This window comes from Hylobates moloch, unplaced genomic scaffold, assembly GCF_009828535.3.
Source record: "Hylobates moloch isolate HMO894 unplaced genomic scaffold, HMol_V3 SCAFFOLD_12, whole genome shotgun sequence".
NCBI lineage: Eukaryota > Metazoa > Chordata > Mammalia > Primates > Hylobatidae > Hylobates > Hylobates moloch.
This window is the reverse complement of record NW_026652287.1, coordinates 20,900,727-20,922,747: the sequence shown is the minus strand read 5'-3', so window position 1 is coordinate 20,922,747 and position 22,021 is coordinate 20,900,727. Positions and strand designations below refer to the sequence as shown.

Sequence of the window (22,021 nt, the reverse complement as noted above, 5' to 3'; positions counted from 1 at the left end):
AGTTGAAGAAACCTGAGCTATTGGGCAGAACTACATTATCTCATGTCAGAGGCCCTTTGTTATTCAATAGTTTTCATTAAAGGTGAGCTCTCTTTCTAGAGTCCTAAGTGATTTGCGTATGTCACATAAAATCCAGTCTTCCCTGACCCAAGTCAAATGGATTCCTTTCCTCTACCTCTTAGCATTTACTAATATTGTGGCTCAAGTGCTGCTATTCAGATTCTAATGAAGACGATGGACTGGATTCCCAGAATCAATCAAATATTTATAGTTGTTTTTTTTAAGAGATGGGCATCTTGCTTTGTTGCCCAGGCTAGACTTGAATTCCTGGGCTAAAGCAATCCTCCCGCCTCAGCCTCCTGAGTAGCTGGGGAGGAGTACAGGTGCATGCCACCGCACCTGGTTAAGTATTTTCGATTTTAAGGGAATTTCCTGATAACCTGAAGCAAAGCAGACACTGGGTCCAACATGAATTGTGTTTGTTTAAGGAACTTGCAAGTTATCTCAAATGGTGCCAAGAGTAATTTACAAATAGTTCTTGGTAATTGGCACCACAAAAAAATGTTGGAGTTGGAATTGCATCAGCAGAGATTATACATAGGGAACTAATCTGGGAATATGAACATGGCCAACAAGACTTAAGAATGTGAGGGAGATGGTGAGGGGGATCTGGATTTTAGCTCATTTCCTCAACGCTTAAGGGAGTTTGAATCGTTTGCAGGAAGTTCGATAATTTCAATATTAAACAGTAGTCTTACCTGCAACAACTACTTTTCTCATTTGTAAAATAGTACAGTATCTGGGCCGGTGCGGTGGCTCATGCTTGTGGTCCCACACTTTGGGAGGCCAAGGTGGGCAGATCACTTGAGATCAGGAGTTCGAGACCAGCTGGCCAACATGGTGAAACCCCGTCTCTACTAAAAATACAAAAAATTAGCCAGCCGTGGTGACAGGTGCCTGTAATCCCAGCTACTTGGGAGGCTGAGGCGGGAGAATCGCTGGATCGCTGGAACTCGGGAGGCAGAGGTTGCAGTGAGCTAGGATCACGCCATTGCACTCCAGCCTGGGGGACAAGAGTTAGACTTTGTCTCAAAAAGAAAAAAAAAAAACAACACACACACACACACACAAAAAAAAACGGTATCTGAGGCCCAAATTAACTGGGCTATGTGGAAACTGGAGGTTACGGAAAAGCTCTGCACTCCTGAAGCATAAACTGCCATAGGAACCCCACAAATAATCTGTATAAGCATTTGGTTCATGGTAGCTTACCCTCCAGTCATACTGTGAAATACATGCCTGCACCAAGACAGGAACAGCATCTAAAAAACCAGGGCACATAAAAAAGCATAAACCTGAGCCCATCTCTGGAGAAAATGAAGAATGGCAGTGAGGTATACCCAAGAACCTATCTTTTGCTAAAGAAAAACCTTGGGAGGACGAGATGGGCAGATCATGAGGTCAGGAGTTCGAGACCATCCTGGCCAACATGGTGAAACCCCGTCTCTACTAAAAATACAAAAATTAGCTGGGTGTGGTGGCACCCGCCTGTAATCCCAGCTACTCCGAGGCTGAGGCAGGAGAATCACTTGAACCCAGGAGGCGGAGACTGTGGTGAACCAAGATCGTGCCACTCCAGCCTGGCGACAGGGCAAGACTCCATCTCAAAAAAGAAAAACCTTGGGATAGAGTTAATTCATAACTGAAGAAACAGGCAAAAACTGACTCTTTGGGGCTCATATGAGACAATATCACAGGACAGAAAGTAAAAAAGAGAAAAAGTTCCTACTTCCACTGTGTTGTCCATGTACCTGAATAAGTTCCGAATCCCAGCCTGTGGGTTCGAGTACCCTTGGATAAATCATGTCTTCAGCCTGCCTGAAATCCTCCGGTAACTTCCCAGTAAATTTAGAATAAAATCTCATTCCTTCCCTGGACTACAAAGTCCTCATGGCTCTCATCCCTACTCAACTTTATATCTCAATCCTACCCCTTTCATTAAGTCCCTGCCACTTGAACTTTTTTTTACTTCCTGGAACCGGCTCAGCAGTTTCCTGCCTTGGGGCATTTGGCATGTGTGTTACTTTTTTCCTGACAGTTCATCACTCAGATAGAGGTCACCACTTAGGAAGTCCTCCTGTGACCCAGTCTGAAGTGACCCTCTAGACACACTCAATTCACATACTGTGATTTACATTATTAAGCAGGATGTAATTACAAACTAATATTTTTATTGCCTCTTCCCCACCTCACAGCCACTAACTAGGATATATGTTACTCACTAACTAGGACACAGGGTCTCACCAGAGCCTAAAGTGGAATCTGCTATATGCTAATTAAGTGTTCAATACATATATGTTGAATTAATAACTGCAAGTATAGAAGGTACTAATTTTTGAGTCAAAAGGACTAGCTGACTTCAAATAAAAATTCTAAATTCTCAAATATTAAAAATATGCTGGGATATAGCACTAAATTCACAACTGAGATGAATTACACCATCCAGAAGGTTGTGGCTTCTAAGAATCTGAACAAAAAGGAACCAGGCAGAAATGCCAACTTAAAATGAAAATGTTTATATAAATTAACCCATCCAGTTTAAAGTAGATTTGCTATGCTCCACTTACTTAGGAAGAATATATACTTCCCATATTAATAAATCACATCAAATAAGTAGGAAGTTTCAATAACAAGCCTGTAGATACATTGAAACCCCTTTTATATTAAAAGTTAAAATGAAAGACAAATCCAGATTGAACATAGTGATTGCAAAATATAATGCAATTTTGAACAATTAAAATTATGAAAATATACAAAATTGATGGGCAACACAACTAGGCATTTGTACATTTTCCATTATGTGGAGAACACTACAAGTTTCTCTACCTTTTATCCACATCAGATAAACGATTTAAACCAAATGTTTGCTTTGGAGAGTCTTAGGATCTCAGTAGTATAAAAAGCAGTAATTTTTCAGTCTGTAAACAGTAGTCGTGATTTTTCTCCTTTCCTTTTTTAAGTATCAGTTTACCACACAAAAACAAACAAAACAAAAAAACCCATACAAATCAAAAACAGCAGCAGCAGCAATGGGTTATTTGGGAATTCTCTTCAAATACCAATGACATACGATTGCTGGGAGAGGGTGCTTTTTACTCATGTAAGAATATATATATATATATATATATATATTTGTAACTGTACACAATTTATAGTGCATGAGGGTTTCCAAAAGAACAGATTGATAAGAGATATTGGCCATTTCTGCATAATTTCATTCTTTTTACAATTATCTCAAAATGTGAAAGCTGGACCTAATTGAAATGCTACATTTAGTAGGAAAATCAGCAAATAACAAATGAAGCATAACCTCAACATAACATTATTTGTCATTAAAGCCAGTGGAGGTCCCAGATATCTTTAGGCAAGAGACTGGTTAGGAAGACCACTAGAGTCACACACTGTCCCTGAGGACCAAGGCCAGCCCACTGAACATACATATGCTAGATTGATCATGGTCAGTCGATAGACTTTTTCAAAGAGCATTTCTACAGTACAGTACTTTTTTGGATATTCAGAGAGACATCACTTCAAGAACACACGCCATACACAGGTACCCCACCCTCCCCAGCAGACACACACAAAGTTCCATCTTAAACAGGCCATAGTTTTATGAAAGAATATGTTGTCATTACATGAAATTCAGAATTAACCATAATTTTCCATTCATCTTGTTCAAGACAGTTCTTCCTTTTGGGATAGGGTATATGACCAGCTGTGGCTACTCATATCAAAAAAAAATTTTTGAAATTAGTTGATGGACTAGGATTTCCAACAAGCCTTATTTTGAACAGGTAATGTAGTAATTGTTAAAATTTCCTTGGAAGTTTAAGCACTGTATCAAATTATGAATCTAAGAAAGTCAAAATGAAGGGACAAAATGCAATTACTTTGCATACACAGATATTCCCAGCTCTCTTGGTTGCTTTTAAAAGAAAAAAAGTACCACATTTCACTGGAGCAGTGCAGGTTGGAAAGCACTTTTAAGGTCTTCAAGACCAATCCTCCATTGGATGCTTAATTTCCTCATCAAATTCATTTCTTTGCTCTTACAGAATTAAACTTGAACTATACTTAGGTAACAGACCAAAAACAGAGGCAGGGATTCAAACTCAAAGAAACTGTATAAATTGTATGACATTTTCAAGAGCAATTTTTACCTCTTCTATCAGACCAACCACTGATAGAAACTATAGTCTCGGGGACATCCAGGTGAACAAAGTAAACACCATCCTGTTATAATTCTCTAAGTTTGAAGAAAGTAGTCCAAACCTCAAACCCACTGAATAACATTTCTTTTGCCAGCCTAAAACTTAAAGCCTAAGGCTAAATCCATAATATTACATTCCTTCCTTCCCAAACCCCCCACTTAAAACATTAAAGTATTCAATCTTAATTTTCAAGATATATATATATATATATATATGTATATATATATATGCCTCACAAAACCACCAAGTATCAGACTTGCCTGCATAAATTATGTGCACCTGTCTTCTTTGAAACAGTCATTCCCATCTTTCCCAAATGTATGAAAGACAGAAAGCTAGTCCTCAGCGGGCTTAATAAGTGGTCTGCACTGCTTTCCCCTCTAAACAGCTATAAATTAACAGAGCCTTCCTTGCCTTCCTACCTGAGATTTTTAACTCTCACAGAAGCTAGGATGGGGATGTCTTAACTATCAGACAAAAGCTAGCCAAAAACTAAGTGCCTGTGGTCATCCAAGTGGTGCCCTTCTATGGCGGGTGCATATGCCAGATCTCATCTAAGGTCCTTTAGTGTACCTGCCTTGGGTTCTGTGGGAGCCAAGTAGCTGAGAAAGCCTCAAAACAAATTTAACTGCTGTGAAAAGGGGGCCTGTTCCCAGGCATGGTCTCCCCTCCACTTCTTGCGGCTCAAGGACGAGACCAAAAACTCTCAATGTTATTTATAACAGAAGGGCTATTCAGTTGCTATGAGGTTGATGCTTTATGCTTAATTTCTATTGCTGTTTTTATAGACCCCCCACTCCCCTGAAAAGATGTTTCTGGTGATGGGAAGAAGAAAAGTAGGGTTCTCTTGTTGCTGCCATATGCATATGAACATGTATAAAAAGTGGTCAAACCCAGATGAGGGTCCCGCTTCTGGTTTATATACAATAATTTAATCAGTTGTATATATTTAACACCTAAAAAAATTCACGATCAAAGTCCTTCATGCATTTTATGAGGAAGTTCTGGATTAAAATCATGGTCAACCAGATGTTGCTTTTGCCTGGGAAGATGGTGTCATATTCTGTTGCAGCGTTTCAGTGCCCATGGTTGATACTTCCTTAAATTTTTAGTTTCTTTGTGGTCTCAAGTCTTTTTTTCAGCAGCTCCCCCATTTCCAGAAGTGAGTGCAGATAACTGCTCTGCACCTTCCCTTGCACAGTCTTTGAAAATTTTCTCTCTTCCTATAAAGGAGAAGACAAGAATAGTTAGTCTTGTTTAAAAACCATCCCCCCAGATTCTAGTTCTCAGATAAAAGTTAAAGCTGCCATTACCTTTGGTCTCATTGCAAGTTCCATCAGAACACAGTGGGTCATTTTCAATTGCATAAAATGCAAAGAAGGCAAAAGGTCATCACAAATGGGTATTTTTCCATGTGATTCTTCATGGAAACCCTATTGCTTTTGCATCATTACTCTTTCAAGTACCCTTTGTTGTAAGTTATATAAGGTAGAAAAACTGGGCCAGGCACGGTGGCTCACGCCTGTAATTCCAACACTTTGGGAGGCCCAGGCAGGTGGATCACTTGAGCCCAGGAGTTTGAAACCAGCCTGGTCAACATGATGAAACCCCATCTCTACTAAAAATACAAAACTTAGCCAGGCATGGTGTAACACACCTGTAATCCCAGCTACTGGGGAAGCTGAGGCATGAGAATTGCTTGAACTCGAGAGGTAGAGGTAGTAGTGAGCTGAGATCGTGCCACTACACACCAGCCTGGGCGACAGAGTAAAGCTGTCTCAAAAAAAAAAAAAGAAGAAGAAGAAGAAAAACTGAGATTTCTGATCACTACTTTTTAATCAATAAAAATAGAAAATTATGACTAGTTTGGACACAAAATCCCTACTATTTTGTTATAAACTGTACAAAGCGGAAAATTTGAGATTTCTGATTGTTTTCATCAGAAAAAAGTAGAAATTTATTACTAATTTGTACATCATCATAGCCACTTTTAATAATGGCCTCAACTTTACCAACTCCATCATTTCCAGTTACAATATTAACAAGTCTCCCTCCATACTGACAAAGCCCCTGAGTTCAAGAGACCAACTATATATTCTTCAATATGAGTTATTATTTGCTGGCAAATGTTTGCTGTAGTAGAGATCACAAAAAACAAAAGGGAAGGAGTGAGTTGTCACAGAGAAAGGAGGCTGGCTGAAGACTGATTAGGTTTACATGAAGTTGAGTGCTGCAGAGCCCAGAACTGTAGACGAAACAGGGAACATACTTTCTGACCCAACAATACTAGTACTTCAGACCTAATTTTCCTTAGAAATACAAATGTGCATAGAAAGGTGTGCACAAATACATTTCACTCGGTAACATATGTAAAGGCAAATATAAAGAAACAACCTAAAATGTACAACAGCAGTGGTGCATTTATATTCTGCAGCTGTTTAATGAACAAGATTGATCCACAGGCATTAGCTTGAACAGATCTCTTGAATATAAAACTGAATTTAAAAAACTTTTTTTTTGAGACGGAGTCTCGCTGTCGCCCAGGCTGGAGTGCAGTGGCGCGATCTCGGCTCACTGCAGGCTCCACCTCCTGGGTTCACGCCATTCTCCTGCCTCAGCCTCCCGTGTAGCTGGGACTACAGGCGCCCGCCACCACGCCCGGCTAATTTTTTGTATTTTTAGTAGAGACAGGGTTTCACCGTGTTAGGCAGGATGGCTTTGATCTCCTGACCTCGTGATCCACCCGCCTTGGCCTCCCAAAGTGCTGGGATTACAGGCGTGAGCCACCGTGCCCAGCCCGAAAAACTTTTTTTTTTTTTTTTTTTTTTTAAAGAGACAGGACTCACTAAGTTGCCCAGGCTGGTCTTGAACTCCTGAGCTCAAATAATCCTCCAGGCCTTGGGCCTCCCAAAGTGCTGAGATTACAGGCATGAGCCATTACACCTGGCCGAATTTACATTTTTAAAAGTACAAAATAATACAATAATACTGTATATTTTCTCTATGAATATAAATACACACAAAAAGGTCCTAACACAAAGCCAGTTTCACTGGGATACCCCATAGGACGGAACAAAGGGAATCAGGACTAGAGGCCATAGTCCAGAGGCCTTATTCACAGTGTTTCAAATTTAGAAAGAAAGGGAGGAAAGAAAGCAGAGGAGCCTAATGGAAACTGAATTGAAGAGATTTTTACCTTTAAAAGACAAGTAGCCAGCACTATATGCATCAGGTAATTTGTACTGCTCAGTAACTATATGAAACATGACTTTAACAATATAAGGCCAATTACTGCTTTGTTTAATCCTTGCTATAATCCTATGAAGTAGGCATTATTATCATTCCCATTTACAGATAAAGAGATTGAAGCCTAGAGAGGTTAGGTAACTTTCCCAAGATCAAAAGACAAGAACAGAAGGTAGGGCTTGAAAAATCCAGAGAGTATGGCCAAGTTAAGGATAACCTCTAGAACCCTGAAAACCAGAACTCTTGCTCATCATTTCAGGATGCAGACAGATCTTTTAACATAAACAACCACTTGATAGTCACAACAGGGCAATTATGCCTATCACCTTCATATCTAACAGTACTTCCCATATACCATAAGCTCTGGCCCTGCCAACTGTGTCACACTGTGCCACAGTATTCACTTTCCTGCCCCTGTGCTTTTATCTGTGCCTCCTTCTGCTTGGGATCCTTTTCCTACATTTCTTTCTAACTGGTGAAAACCAATTAATCTTCCTCAAATATCCCCACTCTTCATTAAAGAAAGCAGACATGTTCATTTTGAAAGGAGGGACTTTTTCACTCACTGGGTTCAATATTCAATATGAACATGTCTGCCTTTTTTTTTTTTGAGACGGAGTCTCATTCTGTCGCCCAGGCTGGAGTGCAGTGGCGCAATCTCAGTTCACTGCAAGCTCTGCCTCTGAGGTTCACAACATTCCCCTGCCTCAGCCTCCCGAGTAGCTGGAACTAGAGGCGCCCACCACCACGCCCGGCTAATTTTTTTGTATTTTTTTAGTAGAGACAGGGTTTCACCATGTTAGCCAGGATGGTCTCGATCTCCTGACCTCATGATCTGCCTGCCTCAGCCTCCCAAAGTGCTGGGATTACAGACGTAAGCCAATGCGCCCAGCCCATGTCTGTTTTTTTTAATCAATCTTTGGTAATGTGAACTGCTCTGAGCCCTTTCCCACAGTAAGCACCTTGTTCAAAGTCTAACGTTTTTAAGCTTTACAAAAGAGAGGCTTACAATCTCTTAAGGCTGGTGTGCTAATGAAAATTCTATTCATTCCCTTCCCTATGAAGGTCTGGGGCTATGATGATGGCTGCCCTCAGGTTACTGGATAAATTCCCTCATCAGCAGTTTAGCTCAGCAGTTTAGCTCAGACAAACTCCTGGAGGAAAGCATTTTCTTAAGATCAGTTTCATCACTGGAGCAACAGGCTAGAAACAGACAACTCCACCACTGTCCTGGCCCCTACCAAAATCCTAAACCTACTCCAGGCTGGTGAATTAACATTTACAAAAAAGAATCGTCATTTTAAGGGCAAAGGCTTTATAAGGATTTTGCTAACTGCTAGAATTTGAAAAGACCTAAAATAATATCAGAAGACATTTGATGGTGGTACCTTTGATTCCATACTTGGTTTCATTCCCTTTTTGGTTGGCTTGCTCTAGCCTAATTATTACTGACATAATTATTTCTCATGTCCAGCATCTCTCCTTTCTCAGGTGATAACTGGGTGGCAAGGAAGACAGCTAAATCAGCAGCAGGTAAATTCTATTCAAGAAGATTGTCCCTGGATTTCAAAATATGGCTGGTTCCATGTTGCTCAAAATGCTGGCATTAGTTTTCATAGTAAAAGAACAACCCCAAAAATGTATAGAAAGGAGGAGGTATGGGGAGAAATGAAGAGGGGAAAAAATCTACCACCACCAACACAACAAGAAACTACTGCCAAGCACCTTCTAGTCACAAGTCTTATAAAGAGGAAATGATAAATTGAACTTTAACTTGTCCTTGTGATAAAGATAAGAGAGAGAGAGAGAGAGAGAGAGAGAGAGAGAGTGTGTGTGTGTGTGTGTGTGTGTGTGTGTGTGTGTGTGTGTAGAAAACATTGCCGATTGCCTACAGTCTCTTACCGGTGAGAGAGAAGCGTCTTCTAAAATAAGTTCTTCAAGTTTAAGTGCAATTAGATGTGTTTCAAGCCCTTTAATATGATCCACAACATTGGAAATTAAAGTCTGAAGCCCAGTAACATAGTCTTGGAAACTGGTAAAGACAGGAGGCTGGGAAAAAGATTTAAAAAGCTGAAACATTATCAAACATATTATCCATATCTACATCACAAAAGCTACTGAAAGATATGAGGGAATTTAAATAGTGGCATTTCAAACCAGTGGTTTCAAGTGAATGAATGGTACTAAAATAACCAGCTAGACATTTGGAGATACAAAATAACACAGTAATATTAAAATAAATTTCAGATAGATTAAATACTTAAATAAAAAATCCATCAAAGCACTGAAGAAAATTAGGTAATAACTTCTGCAATCATGACACTGACAGTTGAAAAAGCCTTTCTAAACATCACAAAAGGCTAAAAACCATTAAAAAGATTATCCTTGTTTTTAAAAATATTACTACATTGACAAAAAAAAAATCACTCAAGTTAAAAGACAAATAACAAACTGAAAAAAAAAAACTGCATCACCTATGACAGGGGATTAGTAACATTATTATGTTAAGAACCCAGTAGCTCAACACACATAAATAGGAAAACTATTACTACCACAATAAGAAACTTGGACAAAGAACAGAAGATATATCAAAGAAATCCAAGAAACACGTGATACAACTAAAAAACCTAGTCAATCAATTAATAAGGCTAGCTTTTCACTCAAGAAGTATTCTTGGACAGTTCAATTATCAATAAAATTTTAAAACTCAGTATTAGAAAAAGGAGATACCAATATTCACCTACCAGATGGTTAAGGATACATACACACTCAACACTGTTGGGGATGAGTACAAATGTATATATGCATATACATTTATTAACTGTACAAATGTATATATACAGTTAATTTCAGATCTAAGAGCTATCCTAAAGAAACTATATTATAGGCCAGGTGTGGTGGCTCACGCCTGTAATGCCAGCACTTTGGGAGGCTGAGGCGGGTGGATCACTTGAGGTCAGGAGTTCAAGACCAGACTGGCCAACATGGTGAAACCCCATCTCTACTAAAAATACGAAAATTAGCTGGGCATGGTGGCAAGCACCTGTAATCCCAGCTACTCCGGAGGCTGAGGCAGGAGAATTGCTTGAACCTGGGAGGTGTAAGTTGCAGTGAGCCGAGACCTCCCCACTGGACTCCAGCCTGGGCGACAGAGCAAGACTCCGTCTCAAAAACAACAACAACAACAACAACAAAATTAGCTGGGTGTGGTGGCACACGCCTGTAATCCCAGCTACTCGGAAGCCTGAGGGAGAAGAATCGCTTGAACTCAGGAGGCGGAGGCTGCAGTGAGCTGAGATCCGCCGCCACTGCACTCCAGCCTGGGCGACGGTGAGACTCCGTCTCAAAAAAAAAAAGAAAAGAAATTATATTATAAATGTATATCTTTGTGAATCTGTCTGTATCAATAGCAGCATATTTATAATACTCAAAAAATTAGAACCAACAATTCATCAATATAATTATAGCATATTAATATAACAGTACAATATATAACCATTAAAAGTAATGAGATATATCTATATCTACTGACATGAAAAGATGTCCAAGATACCCTGTTACATGAAAACAAAAAGGCATGTTACAGAACCTTCTGGATAGCAGGTTTGTTTACCATGAAAATTTTCGCAGTGGTTATTACTGACTAGTGAGTACATGAATGATCTTCACTTTATTCACACCTTTATAAGGGTTACTCTGATATCAGAAAAACCATTCTCATTTTTAGAAACCAGAAAGACAACAAAAAACACTACAAAAGACAATTCCCAAAAAGCTATCTGACATGTTCTAGGGTTATAAGCTTTCATTAGAAGGAGAGCAACAAAGCCAATCTGACCTATACTTTCAAACTTTGCCCTCCTTTTTTTTTTTTTTCCTTTTTGTTGAGAACGAGGTCTTGCTATGTTGCCCAGCCTGGTCTTGAACTCCTGGGCTCAAGCTATTTTCTCACCTCTGCCTCCTTAAGTGCTGGGATTACAAGCATGAACGACCAGTGCCCAGCCTCAAACTCTGTACTCTTGATCAGTTAAATCATCTTTGTCTCTGTTCTTGTTTCATTCTCGTGAATAGAGTGAAGGAAAGAAGCACCCTCATTCATATCTAAATACCCTTTGTTTGTGAATGAATAGTAACACTCAGCAGAGCATCCAATCTAAAGAACTCTTGGATTTAACTGAATTGTTCAGAAAGTCAATTTACAACTGAAACATCAACTTTCTTTTTTTTTTTTTTTTTTTTTTTGAGACGGAGTCTCGCTCTGTCGCCCAGGCTGGAATGCAGTGTCGCGACCTCAGCTCACTGCAAGCTCCGACTCCCGGGTTCACGCCATTCTCCTGCCTCAGCCTCCCGAGTAGCTGGGACTACAGGCGCCTGCCACCGCGCCTGGCTAATTTTTTGTATTTTTAGTAGAGACGGGGTTTCACCGTGTTAGCCAGGATGGTCTCGATCTCCTGACCTCGTGATCCGCCCGTCTCGGCCTCCCAAAGTGCTGGGATTACAGGCGTGAGCCACTGCGCCCGGCCTCTTTTTTCTTTTTTGAGACAGGGTCTTGCTTTGTCATCCAGCCTTGTGCAGTGGTGCGATCACAGCTCATAACAGCCTCAGTTTCCCAGGCTCTGGTGATCCTCCTGCTTCAGCCTCCTGAGTAGCTAAGACTGACTACGGGCATGTGCCACCATGCCCAGCTAATTTAAAAAAATTTTTTTGTTTAGACAGGGTTTCATTATGCTGCCCAGACTGGTCTCAAAACTCCCAGGCTCAAGCAATCTCCCCACCTTGGCCTCCCCAAGTGCTGGGATTATAGGTGTGAACCACAGCACCCAGCCAACATTTTCAAATGATAATGATTATTATAATGCTATAGCGAACAAAAAACCCCCACTGATAGTAACAGCATAAACTCAAACCTTAACAAAACAGCACATCATGAGCTGTAATGAGCACTAAATTATTTTCCTGTGAAATGGAAAAAAAATTATGTTACTGTTTTTCACATTCAAAAATTAAATCAATAAAGATGGGGGGAGCCCTAAAACTGAATACAAATGGAAATAAACTTTATATCATATTAATAAAAAGTAATCTCAGTTTTTAATTCCAGTGTTTTTACAGAGTATCTTAACTGTCTATACTCACTGGAACTTATTCTAAGGACAAAAAGAATTGTAAAACATTTGAACTTTAATGAGTTTGTTATTGGAACTGGTAGTGGAACTGATGTATGAATTCCCAAAACTATTTAGTATTTATTGTGAAACAACAAATAAACAAATATATTGATGATATTTGGATGCAGGGTTCTCATTCTCTGAGAAAAGGAAGCTACAAAAAGGGAATGAGGGAAAGAGTGGAAAGAACTCTTGAAACTGAAAGTATCACTAAAAATTCTTTTGTAGGCCGGGCATGGTGGCTCATGCCTGTAATCCCAGCACTTTGAGAGGCCGAGGCAGGTGGATCACCTGAGGTCAGGAGTTAGAGACCAGCCTGGGCAAGATGGCGAAACCTCGTCTCTACTAAAAATACAAAAATTAACTGGGAGAGCGGCACCTGCCTGTAATCCCACCTACTCAGGAGGCCAAGGCAGGAGAATCACTTGAAACTGGAAAGTGGAGGTTGTAGTGATCGTGCCATTGCACTGCAGCCTGGGCAAAGAGCATGACTCCATCTCAAAAAAAAAAAAAAAGTACATAAAACTGTGTGTGTGTGTGCGTGTGCATAAAAATGCTGTCTACGTCTTGTCATAGAAATAAACTAGAACAGTGAAACCCCAATAGCAATGAGCACACTAATACCTAGATCTCAGTTTTGAAATTCATTCCCCAGAAAGGAACCAGTGCTCTTGAAAAAATGTCTGATTTCAGTTCAGTGAAAAAATACCAAGTATGTGGAGCATTTATGCTGTTCCAGAAAGGGCCCTAAAACTGATGAGGACACGTTAAAGGACAGAAACCAGCTTAAAGGAGCGAGCCAAATTTGGCATAATTTGAGCATCCAAATGAAAATGATGATAATGGAGTATAATAAAGTGAACTTTTTAAAAAAGAGTCCATGGTGATACTCAGATAGTGACATTTTAAAAAATACATATATATATATGTATATATATATTCTAATTGGAATATATTCAAATATATATGAATGGGTTGGGACATCTCTTATTTTACAAAATAATAGCAGCTGATAAATGATAAAAGACAGAATTTTAAAAAATCATCATTTGGGACACGTCAATGTAATAACTAATTCAGGCGTTGAACTAACAACGAATGCTAAAACCAGTGGGTGAAGGGCCATTGGGAAATAGGATATTCATAGACTCAAGCATTATCCCATAGCTTACTTATTACAGAGGGGAAAAGGCACCTTTATAAAGAAATCTGGTAGATATGTCCTTAATCATATATTGAAATCTGAAATCACCAATAATGGGACACAACATTAATCACATTAGTGTCCCATTATTGGTGATTTCAGATTTCATTATTTAATAATGGGTCACAACAACATTAGTGACTCCTGAGTTAACTCGCTAAAAAGGACAACATGTCTATATTTAACTTCAATATAAGCAATCAGCTAAATCCAGATTGTGGGACATTCTACCAAAAAGCTAGCTAGTGTCTTCAACAATAAAAACAAAGCAAAAGGTTAAAGAAGCGTTCTAGATTAAAGGGTAAACACACATGACAACTAAAGGTCATGTCAGATCCCTGACGGCATTCTAGTATTTTGAAAAAGGTATAGAAGACATAATTGAGATAAGTGGAAAACTTTGAATACTGATTTTTTTTTTTTTTTCTGAGACGGAGTCTCGCTCTGTCGTCCAGACTGGAGTGCAGTGGTGCTATCTTGGCTCACTGCAACCTCTACCTCCCGGGTTCAAGCAATTCTCGTACCTCAGTCTCCTAAGTAGCTGGGATTACAGGCGCTCACCACCATGCTCAACTAATTTTTGTATTTTTAGTAGAAACGGGGTTTCACCATGTTGGTCAGGCTGATCTTGAACTCCTGACCTCAAGTGATCTGCCCGTCTCGGCCTCCCAAAGTGCTGGGATTACAGGAGTGAGCCACCACATCCGGCCTGAATATGGACTTTATTAGATAATATTATTTTATCAATGCTAAATTTCTTGAGTTTGAAATTTTCTTGAGTATTATGGTTTTGCAGAGACCTGTCCTTGTTCTATCCCGATGTGTTACATGTCACAAGTCTGTACTTTCCTTTTACATGGTTCAACAAATGAGATAAAACAAATGCGATAAATGGTTAAAAATTGATAATCTAGGTAAAGATCTTTATGGGTGTCATATTAATCTTTCAATTTTTCTGTAGGTGTGTAATTTAATTTTTTTTTTTTTAGGTTAAGGGAGAAAAACAATGCATATGCAGGGATGTCCAATCTTTTGGCTTCCCTGGGCCACACTGGAAGAAGAATTGTCTTGGGCCACACATAAAATACACTAATGTTGGCCAGGCGCAGTGGCTCACGCCTGTAATCTCAGCACTTTGGGAGGCCGAGGTGGGCGGATCACTTAAGGTCAAAAGTTCGAGACCAGCCTGGCCAACAGGGAGAAACCCCGTCTCTACTAAAATACAAAAATTAGCCGGGTGTGGTGGCAGGCGCCTGTAATCCCAGCTACTCGGGAAGCTGAGGCAGGAGAATCACTTGAACCCAGGGGGCAGAGGTTGCAGTAAGCCAAGATAGTGCCACTGAACTCCAGCCTGGGCGATAGAGTGAGACTCCATTTCAAACAAAAACAAAACACTAACAATAGCTGATGAGCTTAAAAAAAAAAAAAAACTCAAAAAATCTCATAACGTTTTAAGAAAGTTTACGGGTTTGGGACGCATTCAAAGTCATCGTGGGCTATGGGTTGGAGAAGCTTGGCATATAGGATCCTAAAGACTCAACATAGAGGAAAACAGTGAAAAGAAAAAGTAGCATGTGGTCAGATTGTTACTTGTATATCACTTGTGTTACTGTTATTACCATGATGATGCTGGTTTCTTTTTTCTTCTTTTTCTTTTTCTGTAAATTTAGTTTGTATGGTCGCAGGACACTCTCACAGTAACTGGATACCCAAAGGATAATAGAAATAGTCTGAAAGGAAAAATTGCAAATTCACCTATAAGGATTACACTAAAAATATCTATCAGGAAATTAGAGGCAATGGATTCAACAAATTCTAACGCAGTTCTTCTATGTAAATCCCTTCAATTTCTCATAGGAATCTCCACTCTACTTTCTGCAATCACTCTACGGATCCAGGCCTTCATCATCTCCTGGCTCAGAATACTAAAATGGCCTAACTCTTCAGCATTTCTTCTGGCTCTCCTAGCTCAAAATCCATCCTCCACTTCACTCCAATTTTCTAACACTCCCTGAAGAAGTGGGAACTGATTAACATCCTTTTCACTCAGGGAAGAGTCCAAATTCCTAAGCATGGAATCCAAAGGTTCTTTACAATATGCCTCTCCCCTCACATCTCTCCAAGCAGGTAAGATACCGCCTTACCTGCAAATCTTAACTTACATATGTATGGCAAAATCTACCCAGCTGATCAGCACATATCCTGCACTGTATCAAATTAGCTGTTTATATGTCTTCTCCTATACAATGTGTGCATGTACATATATGTCCACTTGTTATTCATTTAATAAAAATCTCTTAGGCACTTACAGTTTGCCAATCACCAGAACAGTGTACACTCCCCATACAGAGTAGTAAGGGAAGAACAGTCAACAAATATGTGACAGAAATAAAAAAAAAGATAATAGATTATGAGTGTTTGCAATCTTCCTTCTCTTCTCTCTGGCAAAAAAAGAGGAGGGAGTTTTGCTGTATCAGTTGCTGGACACTGTCACAATGCATAATATCTCAGCAATTAATAAATGACAACAAATAAAAGAAGCTGGAGGAATTAAACTACATAATAAAGAGTGAGTCAGAAAGGAGAATGAAAACAGCTAGATTTCAGGTGAATCTGGGGAAGTTTAGAAATGAGTACAGCAAATTTCAAGAAGTTTTACCTAAGTATTATGAATGAAATCATCTTAGAATTCTTGGAAGAAATTGGTTTAGAAAATGATTTAAATTGCTTTTCAATTAACAAAAATAGGGATGGAGGGTTAAGTTGCAGGTATAAGGTGCATATTACCTGTTCACTGTTGAAAAATGAATCCTGTAGACCATTAAGAACAACAATGTCTTTTAGGAAGAGAACAAAAACTTACCTCAACAAAGAAAACTAGATTTTCTAAAAGAGTAGGATGTGTTTTCAAGTTACCATCTTTAACTTCTAAGAGGTCACCTTTACATTTACTGAAGACATCTGAAAACAAAAAACATTTTAGTTTTATTCAGCTTTTGTTTCAATGCTATTTTAAGGAACACAACACACAAATAAAGAATAAGCAAATAAAAACTTAATTTAGAAAGCTATTTGTTTTTCATTTTCCATAATGAACCAAACTCCAAAGAATAGACTCTATAGTCTTCAAAATATAAAAGGTAGCCTTAAAAATGATATATTCTAGGGTCCAAACACCAGCGAAGACTTTTCAGACAGGCCATGAGCACAATAAGACTAAGACTCTAAGTGAATGATTCAGAGGACTTGTGCCATTATGGAAAGACCAAAAAAGTACATTGTAGAAATGCATCTTCATAACAGATAATAAATTTTATTATCATAATCTTAATCATTAAGTTTTCAGACATTCTTCATCTGGGCAATAAAATATAAGACCGAGCCAGGCTTGGTGGTGCATGCCAGTAGTCCCAGCTACTCAGGAGGCTAAGGCAGAAGGATTGCTTCAGTCAAGGAGTTAAGAGTCCATCCTGATCAACATAACAAGACCTCATTTCTTTAAAAAAAAAAAAAAAAATCATTTAGGGTCCTAAAAAGAAAGACTCTTTTTTTTTTTTTTTTGAGATGGAGTCTCGCTCTGTTGCCCAGGCTGAAGTGCAGTGGTGCTATCTCAGCTCACTGCAAGCTCCGACTCCCAAGTTCATGCCATTCTCCTACCTCAGCCTCCCGAGTAGCTGGGACTACAGGTGCCCGCCACTACACCTGGCTAATTTTTTTGTATTTTTAGTAGAGACAGGGTTTCACCGTGTTAGCCAGGATAGTCTTGATCTCCTGACCTCGTGATCTGCCTGCCTCAGCCTCCCAAAGTGCTGGGATTACAGGCGTGAGCCACCATGCCCGGCCTGAAAGACTCTTACAGATACAAGATGCATATATGTGGCCTTCAACAATTCTATTAAATTATTGGGAATTTAACAATTTAATAATTCTATTAAATTCTTGGGAATTTAATCCCAAGGAAGGACTCAAATAATACCCTAACAATTTGTCCCAAGATATTCATTTCAGCATCGGTAGAAGAAATAACTCATATACATAGTATGTCACCAATTGAGAGAACATAAAAAATGTTAATACAATACTATAGAATATTATGCAGTCTTGAAAATAAATAGGGTATATATAACAGACATGGAAAGGTATCCAAAATAACAAAAAAATTATAGTCAAAAAAGCATGGATTACACCATCTCCTATGTTTAAAAATTACTTTTTATCTGTATTTTCATTCACACACATATGTGTTTAGGTGGCATCTAGGAGTATTGACTCCAAAGTGTTAACACTGCTTACTTATCTCTGGGTGATTGGGCTTGGGAATGGGGGAAAGAACTTCCAAGCTATTGCCATACAACCAGATACAAATACAGGAATCCACAGTAGGAAAACTTACCTTTTAACTGGTCTAGTAAAGACTTAAAACTATTTTCTATTCGTTCCTGAATCTCCATTGTATCCTCTAAAATTGAAAAACAAAAAATGAAAAACTTTCAATTCTATTTTTAGTAAGATAAAGAAGCAAGATAAATACCTGCAAGAAGTTCATGGGCAAGGACATTTTCTTTTCTCTACAGACCCTTATGTATTTTTCATTATTTTGAGACGAAAAGAAAAAGATAATGAAAGGAAAAGGAAGAATAAAAAGAAAGGCACTAATTACCTTTCTGCCAAAGGTACTACCTAAAATTCCTTAAGAGGGCTTAAAATCTATGTGCTTCAAACACTCTAAATGGTAGGATCTACTAACCTTATGATTTAAAAAATAAATAAAAGGAAAAGGTCTATGGAGTATCTGTGATTTTCACTGAGAGCTTACAAAAAAAATCTCTTCTCTACAAAGTTTAGTGCTTCTTTTTTTTTTTTTTTTTTTTTTGGGACAAAGTCTTGCTCTATCGTCCAGGCTGGAGTGCAGCGGTGCCATCTCGGCTCACTGCAACCTCTGCCTCCCAGGTTCAAGCGATTCTCCTGCCTCAACCTCTGGAGTAGCTGAGACTACAGGCGCCCGCCACCTTGCCTGGCTAATTTTTGTATTTTTAGTAGACACAGGCTTCTGCCATGTTGGCCAGGCTGGTCTCGAACTCCTGACCTCAGGTGATCCGCCCGCCTTGGCCACCCAAAGTGCTGGGATTACAGGCGTGAGCCACTGCGCCCAGCCTACTGCTTCATTTTTAAAATCCAACAGCCTTTCAACAAATGAAGAATTTCTTCAACTTTTGGACCTAACAAGTGATTTTAAATATGGAATGGACTTAAGCTTCTAAAACATTACTTTATAACCTACGACTGTACCCTCTCATATACAACACCAGACATTTCCAGAACAGCTTCCAGCTTTCATGTACTCTAAAATTTTCCAAATGTGAGGTTATAGACATTTTATTACATGTACTACATTTTCTATGACAAAGACCCTGTAAACACACAGTGTACACTTACCTAAACCACTGGTATCCAGCTCATAAATATCATTGACAAGATAAAAAGAGCTTATCTGGCACTGAGAACAGCCAGAATTAAAGAATCCACCCATTCTGGTAGGTACAGGACCAAGGAAAGGATACTGGAAAAAACGGAGAAAAATAATGCTCTTTTAAATCCATTAAAATGCATACGAAATAAGAAAATCAGGTAACTAGTGGATAAAAACCTGTCTCAGTGGTTCAGCTAAAAACCACTAATCAGCAAACTAATAACTGAATCATTACAGTAAAAACAGAACATTTATATTAATTTGTTGCTAGCTATTAAAAACTTACCATCACAAAAAGTTATTTTGCTTTCTCCCTCACTAGTCTGGATATTGAGGAAGCCTCTGCAATTCCCTCTGAGTCTAAAATATTCCTCTTTCTCCTGCTGAAGCTATAAACTGGGACAAAACAATTCCTTACTACTCACCCACCCCAAATTCCTGTTTATAAAACAGTCATAAATATAATTATTGCAACTTTGATGGTAAATACGTATTGATGGTACCTGAATATCCTTCTCAATAAATCGCTTTCCTGTCTCCAGGGTTGCCTCCAGCTGTTGAAGGAGCAAACGAAGAATATCAATCCGGGAGGATACCCCATTCTCGGCAGTCTTCTCCGAGTTCTTTGGCTCCACAGGGTGGTTGAGACTTGGAAGTCCACTGATCAGCCTCAATGTTAAGGATCGGATTCTTAACCACAAGGTCTCCTCCTCTAAGGAAAGTTTCTTATGTTCTTCAGAAACATCCCTTAAACAGAAACATCCTCAAATTATCTAACTTATTTAACCCACTGCTTTCAAATCTTTTTTTTTTTTTTTTTTTTTTGAGACAGAGTCTTGCTCTGTTGCCCAGGCTGGAGTGCAGTGGCACTATCTCTGCTCACTGCAAGCTCTGCTTCCCGGGTTCATGCCATTCTCCTGCCTCAGCCTCCCAAGTAGCTGGGACTACAGGTGCCTGCCACCACACCCGGCTAATTTTTTTTTTTGTATTTTTAGTAGAGACGGGGTTTCACCGTGTTAGCCAGGATGGTCTTGATCTCCTGACCTCATGATCTGCCTGCCTCGGCCTCCCAAAGTGCTGGGATTACAGGCGTCAGCCACCGCGACTGGCCTCAAATCTTTTTTTTTTTTTTTTTTTTATACTTTAGGTTTTAGGGTACATGTGCACAATATGCAGGTTTGTTACATATGTATCCATGTGCCATGTTGTTTTGCTGCACCCATTAACTCGTCATTTAGCATTAGGTATATCTCCTAATGCTGTCCCTCCCCCCTCCCCCCACCCCACAACAGTCCCCGATGTGTCATGTTCCCCTTCCTGTGTCCATGAGTTCTCATTGTTCAATTCCCACCTATGAGTGAGAACATGCAGTGTTTGGTTTTTTGTCCTTGCGATAGCTTACTGAGAATGATGTTTTCCAGTTTCATCCATGTCCCTACAAAGGATATGAACTCATCATTGTTTATGGCTGCATAATATTCCATGGTGTATATGTGCCATATTTTCTTAATCCAGTCTATCGTTGTTGGACATTTGGGTTGGTTCCAACTCTTTGCTATTGTGAATAGTGCCGCAATAAACATACGTGTGCATGTGTCTTTATAGCAGCATGATTTATAGTCCTTTGGGTATATACCCAGTAATGGGATGGCTGGGTCAAATGGTATTTCTAGTTCGAGATCCCTGAGGAATCGCCACACTGACTTCCACAATGGTTGAACTAGTTTACAGTCCCACCAACAGTGTAAAAGTGTTCCTAGTTCTCCACATCCTCTCCAGCACCCGTTATTTCCTGACTTTTTTAATGATGGCCATTCTAACTGGTGTGAGATGGTATCTCACTGTGGTTTTGATTTGCATTTCTCTGATGGCCAGTGATGATGAGCATTTTTTCATGTGTTTTTTGGCTGCATAAATGTCTTCTTTTGAGAAGTGTCTGTTCATGTCCTTTGCCCACTTGTTGATGGGGTTGTTTTTTTCTTGTAAATTTGTTTGAGTTCATTGTAGATTCTGGATATTAGCCCTTTGTCAGATGAGTAGGTTGCAAAAATTTTCTCCCATTCTGTAGGTTGCCTGTTCACTCTGATGGTAGTTTCTTTTGCTATGCAGAAGCTCTTTAGTTTAATTAGATCCCATTTGTCAATTTTGGCTTTTGTTGCCATTGCTTTTGGTGTTTTAGACATGAAGTCCTTGCCCACGCCTATGTCCTGAATGGTATTGCCTAGGTTTTCCTGTAGGATTTTAATGGTTTTAGCATAGATCAATGGAACGGAACAGAGCCCTCAGAAATAATGCCGCATATCTACAACTATCTGATCTTTGACAAACCTGACAAAAACAAGAAATGGGGAAAGGATTCTCTATTTAATAAATGGTGCTGGGAAAACTGGCTAGCCATATGTAGAAAGCTGAAACTGGATCCCTTCCTTACACCTTATACAAAAATTAATTCAAGATGGATTAAAGGCCTCAAATCTTTTAAAGTTAACTTTTACTGGTTAAGATGCCTTTGAATGGTTCCAGCTTTCATTTACTAGCTGAATGACCTAAGACAAGCCAAAACGTTCTCAAATCCCATTTCACTATCAATAAAATGGGAATGATAACCTATTTAACAGGTCATTTTCGGCTGGGCACGGTGGCTCATGCCTGTTATCCCAGC

The 22,021-nt window shown here is 39.2% G+C and overlaps 1 protein-coding gene across 2 annotated transcripts in view; it reads right to left on the bottom strand.

The window, feature by feature from the left end:
- Positions 1-2,760: 2,760 nt before the first annotated feature.
- Positions 2,761-22,021, bottom strand: part of NAA25 (N-alpha-acetyltransferase 25, NatB auxiliary subunit) — an 84,642-nt gene continuing 65,381 nt past the window's right edge. For both annotated transcript variants that reach the window (XM_032168642.2, XM_058424943.1), the window contains 7 exons: positions 19,863-20,106; positions 19,326-19,449; positions 18,283-18,348; positions 16,753-16,850; positions 15,509-15,619; positions 9,420-9,566; positions 2,761-5,494 (listed from right to left, as the gene is read on the bottom strand). In XM_032168642.2, the coding sequence (XP_032024533.1) occupies positions 5,372-5,494; positions 9,420-9,566; positions 15,509-15,619; positions 16,753-16,850; positions 18,283-18,348; positions 19,326-19,449; positions 19,863-20,106 (913 nt within the window). In that variant the 3' untranslated portion in view covers positions 2,761-5,371. The remainder of the gene's footprint in view (positions 5,495-9,419; positions 9,567-15,508; positions 15,620-16,752; positions 16,851-18,282; positions 18,349-19,325; positions 19,450-19,862; positions 20,107-22,021) is intronic.